The 8926-nt window shown below is 34.7% G+C and overlaps 1 protein-coding gene across 1 annotated transcript; it reads right to left on the bottom strand.

The window, feature by feature from the left end:
- Positions 1 to 785: 785 nt before the first annotated feature.
- Positions 786 to 8233, bottom strand: LOC137747091 (protein LIKE COV 2). The gene is made up of 7 exons (XM_068487105.2): positions 7955 to 8233; positions 7427 to 7479; positions 7231 to 7340; positions 5799 to 5966; positions 3242 to 3339; positions 1996 to 2122; positions 786 to 1159 (listed from the first exon to the last, which is right to left on the bottom strand). The coding sequence occupies exons 1-7, from the start codon at positions 8069 to 8071 to the stop codon at positions 1059 to 1061; spliced, it is 774 nt and encodes a 257-aa protein (XP_068343206.1). The 5' UTR covers positions 8072 to 8233; the 3' UTR covers positions 786 to 1058.
- Positions 8234 to 8926: the final 693 nt, after the last annotated feature.

Consider the following 8926-nt stretch of genomic DNA (forward strand, 5'->3'; position numbering starts at 1 on the left):
AACTTATATGAAATGTTAAGGGCTTATAGGCAAGAATATGACGGTATTACACTTTAAAGCGTGTCAAGTAACTTAAGTTGATGAAAAACTGGATAAAATAACTTTGATATGATAATACAAATGAAATTAGCAATTTTTAATGAATTTAGAAACTTATTTTACTGAAAAATAAATTCAGGAACCTAATTTCCTCATGTGATAATTCAAGAACTAAATCGACACTTCACCTTTTTTTATATAATTATTTTACAGTTTCTTAATAGAGGTGTGCTATCCATACACCCTTTATTACTTTTCACACAAAAAATGTGTAGCTATCCCACCCCTTCTTTTTTTTTTTTTTAGTACATCGATATTTTTACCTAGTCCTAGTTAGGCTAAACTACACAATGGACAACCTAATTTGATATCAAATTCATCATCTACGAGATTCGAACCTAAGACCTCTCACTTCTAAGCGAAGAGAAATACCACCAAACCGTAGTAGTTAGTGGCATCACACCCCTCTTAATAAACACACTTTAACCCATAAACTTTTCAACCTATAATCATTTGACTTCGTCCTCCTTCCCACCCCTCCCACCAACGGCCGGATTTTTCATCCGCCTATGAAAAAGGTCGCATGCGTTAAGAGTGGTGATCACAAATGAACTCATATTCCACAAGTGCAAACATAGAAGGTCACATGAAAGTTCCAATTTTACCAAACTACAAATAAAAACCAATAGCTACCATCATCATGAACAAAACGCAGCAATCGCTGCCAACTGGAAATGGAGGAAATCTTCGAAGATCAAGGATGCTTCGTGATGAGAAAATTATATACAACAGGAATCATGTTGTTCAGTCTCCAGCATTTTTCGTAAACATCAAACATACATCATTGATACAAATGCACCTCCAAATGTGAGTATAACTATAGAACTGGCAAGAGCATAATATTTCTTCATAAAGCCTGCCGCTATGAACAACCTAATCTCAAACATTCCTGCAGACAGAGAAGACTAAGACGTATAATAGAAGTCGTACAATTACCAGAACGCCTGTGTTTGATGCAATCACTTTATTCTGTTCAAAGGGATCTTCTCGTTCTGCTGGGCAATCCTTTGTTGAGGAGAAATGATTTGGGGCATTGTCATACCCCCAGACACAATGATCTCTGGATGATTGGCAGAAGGAAAAATGTAAGAGCAATCTAATGATAGTTCAAAACTTAAATGTTTGGTACCAAAAGTTTTTGCATCGATTCATTCTTTTAATCCACTACACATTAGGAAGGCAAATTTTAAGTCAAAAGCGAACATGCAACTGCGCACGCTTACATCTGTTAATTATAGGTTGACCACCTACTTAAGTACTACTGCAACAACAATCTGAAGAGGATCCAAAAGTTCAATGTTTGGTAGTTTTAACGCTGATCCATTCAGTTACACCAGTACACACTACTGACACTAGGAAGGGAAACCTTCAGTCAACAGCAGACATACAACTTCCCACATGCATCTGTTAATTATAGGCCGACTACCTACTTAAGTACTGCTGAACACAAACTACGTATGAATTGGTAGACGGTCTATCCAAAAATTAAAATGGGGATAATGCATGTTTGATATCCATTGGCATGCAGATTAGATTTTCTATAAGGGGATAAATTGGGAACATAATGCAACTTTTTTTGAACATCATCAAAATTTCCGGTAAATTATAATGAAACATGATTAAAGTTTCATTTTCTAGAGGGTGTGTTAGAAGATCTTGGACCTCTCCACCCACCGCCAATTGGTTTTGGGTTAGACGCTCGCATTCTAACTAATATGATTAATCAAATACGTCAGACTAACATGATTAATCAAATAGGTCAGGTTGGGGTAACTAATGTATGGTGTGAGCTCTAAATGACACAACAAGGGACCCAAGAACAAGAATTGCCATCCCTGACTCTATGGAAGGCCCTTCTTTGGACTGACGTAGGGAACAAAAGAAAAAAAAACATACCTATGCCTTCTCGGATAGACAAATTCGGTCTTATGATCTCTGTGGAGTTAACAAGAAATATATCGCCTATGTATAGATGATTTGTTGGGACAAACACACTACACAACTCTTCATCTTCATTATCTCTCTGCAGTAAAAACCAACAGGTGAACAAAAGATTAGTGTTAGTTTGACGAATCAAACTCAAAGATACTGCACTAAGTGGCTGGTGTCACAAAGGCCACCTAAAGCTGACTTTTTATGTTGGGAACAAGGCAAGAGGATTCTTCTAGGATGATGCTGGGCACCATTTTCTTTGATGTCAATTTGATATAAAAAAAAAAGGAGAAGACTAAATTGGAGCAATGGTCCCTGAACTGTGATTGAATTGTAGCTTTTGTCCCTGAATTAATAATCCATTACAATTGGCATCGAGGCTCAGTGCTCCACAATATTTCAAATTCAGATGCCAATTGTATTTTAAGGATCAAAGCTGCAATTCGGTCATAATTCATGGACTAATGCTCCAATTTTCTCTGAGAAAGAAAACAGAAGAGATGTGAAAAAGTACAACTAGATCCATATATCTTTATCCTCAATCTGTATGTAAATTGTCTGAAATTCTAACCATAGGCTATAGAGGCAATCCCATAATACTTAAATAATCAAATAATAATAGTCATAAGTACTGAACTAAAAGAGTCAAACCCTAAGAATTAAAACCCCATGTTCATATAAATAAAACAAACAAATGACCCGCAATTTCCAACCACAAATTCCTAATATCTGAAAACTAAATCAAACAAATCGAACTTCTATCCATGCGTCTACACAAAATATGAATTTTCTTTCTGCATTGCCATTATCTAAGGACGAAATCCAGCAATCTTTCAAGGATCCAAGGAAAATCAAAGAAACAGGAATCAAGGCATACAGGACAATGGATACTAGAGGTTGTAAACAATAAATTTCAACTGCCGCTGAATCACAAATGCCATGTCCAACCCATGCTCTCTCACTGCTCAATTAATTGGTTGGTATCAAAGAGAGATACAATTTATCCTGGTCTTCATCACAATTGAATTAAACAATTATAAATGTTCAAGCTTTGTGTCTTATTCTTATATGCCAAAAACCTAATCCAACAACACATTAAAGTAATGGATGTGGCCTTTTCTACAAAAGTTCAGGGGGGAAAGGGAAAACACAACACTTCGCTTAGATGGACTCAAGAATGAGTAATAAAGAAATTTGCAAGAAAGAGAACCTGAAGGGTGACTGTTGATGTAATAAATCCAAAAGCATATTCACCAACACGTGGGTGACGGATAATTGCCACCTCTTTAAAAGCTGTAGTATTTTGGTCTGCAAGAAAAAAGGAGCTCTAACCCTGAAATACCAATTTAAAGTATATTTACACAATTACATTGTTTGAATAGTAGAAATTTTTTTCATCCCTTGACAGCCGTCAAGAGCTAGCACTGATTTTAAAGAAATTTACAATGTATTTAAACGAATACATGTGTATTTTACTTTATTTTATCTTTTCAGGACGACTAAAAGAGTATCTAATATCCATAAGATGGCAAAAAAAAAGTTGGCTAAATATGGACAATCCGAAAATGTTATTATGTTTACATTGATATTTAATATATCCTTGTTTTTTTGGGAGCTTTAACGAAAAGGGCTTCGGCCAACAAATATTTAACCAAAAACCATCCTAAAATGTTATTTAACCAAAAGGGCTCAAAGTTTAATACAAAACCATCGAAAACTATTGTCCACAGGTCAAACTTACAAGCCCAACCCGCTACAAATCTACACTTCCATAAATATCCCTAAATGATTCAATATTGTCCTGACTCTTCACCAACCTCAACCCAACACGATTCCCCCATTTCAAAAACAACTAAATCAAAGTTGAAAAAGGAAGCATTCATCGGAACAAAGTCGCCGAAACAAGTTCAAAGAAATTTAATGGCAGAAACCGGTGAAAAAGTGTCTAGGAAAAAAAAAAAAAAAAAACCAAAACATAAAACTGTTTCTGGAGTACTCAAAACTAACACTGTTTCTGGAAAAAAAAAAATCAGATATAATGTTTGTTTTGTCTGTGCACAAACAAACACTGTATCTAGAAAGAAAAGAATCAAAATCCAGAAACAGTTACTTAAATTCCAGAAGCAGTCTATGCTTTAACCTTTGACTGTTTCTTTTCTTTCATGCATCAGTTGATTATATTTTAGAAACAGGGTGCTTATTTTGCTTTGAATCCAAATACAGTGAATTTCACTATTTATTTTCTAGTTTACATTTAAGAAACAGTGTGTCTATTTCATTTGGATCCAGAAAGAGTGACTTAGATTGTAGAAACAATTTATTTTTACAGTCCAGAAACAGTGACCCGTCGTTATTATTGAATAGCATGCAGATCTCAAATTTATTTTCTGGATAAACAAACGATGAACTCCATTGATGAAGAAAAATTAAAAAACAATACCTCGAATACACTATAAATAATAACGACGATCACATTTCAACGAAATAATACAAAATATAAATTAAATAGCATGAGGATCTATATTTTTGTTTCAAAGAAAAAGAAGAAGGTATGCAAAACAACGATGAACTCCATTAATGACGAAAATCTGGAACTCAACCTAAAAAAGTTAGGGGTAAAATCAACAAATCATAATTTATTATAGTTGGGCCATTTTTAGTTGGACTACTTTAATATGAGCCTTTTACTAATTATTAAACAAAACTTATAATATGGTTTTTTATTAAAACTAAAACATTTCAAGTCTTTTTCATTAGTTTTCCATTTTTTTTTTTGTTTAAACTTTTCTGCTAGTTCTTTCAGTAGCTAGGTTGAATATGTTAACATATACGAGAACAAGAGATCAACCTAGCATAACCCCCAATCGCCAAGCTCGGTTCATATGAATACCAAATAAATGCTACCAAAGTAGATGCTCATCGGTGAGAGAATTACCAGAATTTGGCAGGCCAAAAATCATTCAAAGGAAGACAATGTCATTGATATAGTCAGGAAATTTCATACTTAATGTGAAAAGAAAAAAAAAAAAAAAAAAAAAAAAACAGAAAACCCAAACAGTTAAGAGTCCTTGAAGCCTTGGAGAAGAAATAAGTAATAATATGTAACCCAAATTTTTGTGTATTTGATTAATGGAAGTCAATAACAGCTTGTTACAAATCTAAATAAAGGAAAACATTTCAGCGGAGGATGCAAATATTCCAGATTTCCAATATCTCGTAAACACTGGTACATGATTTCTAAGGCCTTGCTTTATAAAGTTTAGACACTCCTCGATTCACTTCAGAATCTTCTGCAGGAAACGTTATCACCATCTAACATATGGCAAGGAGACATTGCATTTTCTATTGAAGTTGAGGGGTGCAATAAAACCGGTCTATTTCTGGATTCATATTCATAGTTAGAGCATTTAATGTTTTTTATTTATTTATTTATTATTATTTTTTTTTGAAAGGAGTTTTTTATTTAAAATTGAACATGAAAATGTTGTATTCGTTTGTCTCCTTCGTGAAAGATGGAAAAATTCCCATATTACAACAAGCTGGGATTGATTCTTTTTAAATTTTAATATATAATCCTCTTTTCAATTTTCTTGGTAAGCTGGTACTGGGTACATGATTTCAGTGTAATTACAGCCCTGCTAAATATAACTTCATACAACAATATATAAGCTAGGATGTTGTTTGTACAAGTTCTTGTTCATATATCCCTTCACATAACAGTATATAATATATGCAGTCCCCAAGCTTTTACAGATAATAACTGTTACCTGGAGAAACTGCAGCACTAATTTGTTTGGAGGCGGAGTAGATATGCTTAACAAAAGGCATTCTCTTTATGATCCATTCTCCGACTGAGAAAACAGTGGCACCCATCCATGATGAAACAAAGACGCCAACAAAGAATACAAACAATAAGGATGTGACAAATCCAAGTCCTGCAAAAAAAAAAAAAAAAAAAAGCACTTTGAGCGACGCATTAAAGCAGAATATGAGCTGAAGTCAAAATTTAGAGACTACACATTTAGTGAATATATTTAATAAAAAAAAACTTTGAGATTCAAGCTTATTTCAATAAAAGATGCAGCAGGCTTCTGCATTGAAAAAACCAACCATTTTCAAAAGTTCAGTTGTAAGATTATAATGCAACACATAAAAAGAACCCCCATAACAAGTCATATATCCCAGTCAATGTCAAGTGACAAGCCCAAGAAACCCCTATCCTTCCCCACTAGATGAAAAGTCAGGGCGAACTACCAAGGTGAGTTAGAACAAGTAATCCGAATTTAGAAATCAGAAAGAGATCTTAGAAAACAAGAGGTACCAGGTCTGATTATAAGAAAATATAGGAACCCAGAATAAGAAGTCAGAGAACAAATAGATAGACCGAAGAAAAATCTAGTACAGAAGGGGAGATCAGGGTTTAGAATATAGAGATAATTTCATTCATCAATCAAGTGTGGCTATATTAAATTACAAAGAACATGTTCTTATTTTTAATACCTAATCTTTCTAAGAACAGGAAAGCAATCCTTACTAGGAACAGGGAAAAATAATAAAAAGGAAACGAATAAACTATGAAATCTGTATTAAAACTAATTTGGCTTTACAAATTAAAACCTTCAGTTTTATACAACCGCAATTGTTCCTACAACACTGAAGCTCCACAATTAACTGAATGCTGTTTGCCATGCATGAGATTTGAACAATGGGCTTGATCAAATATTAAAAGTTCCTATGGCAGTAGACAAGCAAATATTGGGTCTAAGTAATCACCTTTGCACTTTCTAAAACCTGCTGTATTATCTTCTGCCAACTTTGCCACCTTAAAAAGGAACATCCAAGTTCTCAGTTAAAGCAAATGCACCAATTTTGCATTGCTTTGAGGGTTTTTTTTTTTTTTTTTTTTTTTTTTTCTTTTTCTTTTTCTTATGGAGGAGTCAAGTTAAAATTCAATATATTAGTCTTTCTACCTTTTTATGTAGTGAATGAAATTTAGCCTGCAAATTCTTTGTGTTTGACTCTCTCTATGTTACAATATTAATTAAGGTGATGCTAGGGAGACCACATTTCGTAAACCATCTCCCTAATAGAGGCAGGGTCCACAATACACATAGGTCCCAACCATTATCCTCACGTTTTCCTCATTTTATTAGAGGAGGCTTTCAACAAAAGGAAACTAGTAATTCATTAAGAACATACCGAAGATGTCGATGCCAAGCTGAGCATAGAGTGGACTAAAGAAACCATCAACAAACTGAATAAACCACCATGTAACAAAGAATGTAACAGCAACAGGAAAAAGCACCACACTGCAAGCAATTCAAGACACGGCTAGGCTTAAGAAATCATGAGAAAATGATTGAGAATTGCACCTAAGAGCAGGTAAAATTCTCACCATCCAGTCATAAACTTCTTTGAGACCCAACTTTGGAGAACAAAGCAGCAAGCCTGAAAATGATTGGACACAAACATTACATGTTGAACAAGATATCACTTTGATTCTTACATTTAAATTACAAAAATCTCAAATTGCGAAAACGATTGTCTAGGTGGACAATGGAACTAGAGCAGGTTCCTCAAGGCGGGTGCATTTGGTTTGTTTATGAACTAAGCATCCTAATTATAACGACATTAACGGTCCAAATGGAGGGAAGGATTTGAAATGAGGGAATTAAATTTGAACCCTGGTGCAAACAGCTTAATTGGACTTTAAGCCGCCATTTGATTCTGGACAAGGACTGGATTGGGCTATTTAGCACCCATTTCAGCCTACCAACATGGCAACATTTGTAGTTAATGAATTTAACTACAAATCCAACATCGTAAAACTATCTGGAAATTAGAGTAACTTGGAATACAATGTCAAGCATTTGATCCGTAGATTTGGATGAGAAAAGAATGGAGGGCGGAGATCGAATCAGACCTTACGAGTAGAGGAATTGGGGGAGGGAGGGGGAGACTTGGCTGGATCTTCGGGATCCGGACCACCATTCTCCGCTTGACTCAGAGGAATCGACGTCGATTCTTGATCTTCGGCCATTTCGCCGAGAAGGAGAGAGAGAGCTCGAAACTTGGCTGAGAATTCGGGAGGGAGGGAAGCGTTGATGATTCCGAGGGAGATGATGATGTGTTGCGTCGGTTGGAAGTTGTAATTGTGCAGACTTGGATGTTAAGCATAATTTACAATTGCAAATGGAGCACTGCCATCTGCGCTATGTGACGTGTGTCATTTGACCCGTTTTCTTCTTTTTCATTTCTATTAATTTTTGGGCCAAAATTTTACATACCCATCCAAGGGCGAAAGGAAATCGAGTTCTTGTGCGAGCAGCATGTAGGCCACTGGCTGGCAAGCTCATTTTTGTCACAAAAATCAATAAAATATGAAAATGAATCAAATATAAACCTGCATGGTTGGAGATGAAAAAATTCATCCCTAAATCGCCTTTAAAATATTAATTTTTAGAAGGCTAATTCCATGATTGAAGACGGCATAACTAAGAGTATCTTCAATCCTAACTTCAAACTCTAAGATGTGATTTTAAAATGACATAACTTCATACTATTCAAACTCTAAAAGTTTCACAGTCCAACCTTACTCTATAATTGAAACTCCAAAACAGATTATTTTGTTTATATTTTATACTTTTCCAAAATAAAAATTATATACTTGTTATGATATACATTGTGTAATTGTATAAATCCTAAACAGAGACAAATTAGGAATCCTTGGGATCTAGAAGAGCTTTTCTATTAAACTTTATATTACTTGCAGAGCAAGTTTCTCTCCTCCTTATTACTATAAAATTCCTCAAGCCCTTTTCTCCATCCCCTTCTCTATGTCGTGCACCCCCTTCCTTTCCCTTAGTTAAATATAGGATACAACGAGTTATCAGTA

This window comes from Pyrus communis, chromosome 15, assembly GCF_041283825.1.
Source record: "Pyrus communis isolate YQ-2024b chromosome 15, ASM4128382v1, whole genome shotgun sequence".
Lineage (NCBI taxonomy): Eukaryota > Viridiplantae > Streptophyta > Magnoliopsida > Rosales > Rosaceae > Pyrus > Pyrus communis.

Coding starts and splice junctions, on each gene's coding strand:
- LOC137747091 (XM_068487105.2), bottom strand. CDS start 8,071: ATGGCCGAAGATCAAGAATCGACGTCGATTCCTCTGAGTCAAGCGGAG. Junction 5,967..7,230: donor GCTTGGCATCGACATCTTCG/GTATGTTCTTAA, acceptor TTTTTTTTGCAG/GACTTGGATTTGTCACATCC. Junction 1,160..1,995: donor GTCTATCCGAGAAGGCATAG/GTATGTTTTTTT, acceptor CCAATCATCCAG/AGATCATTGTGTCTGGGGGT.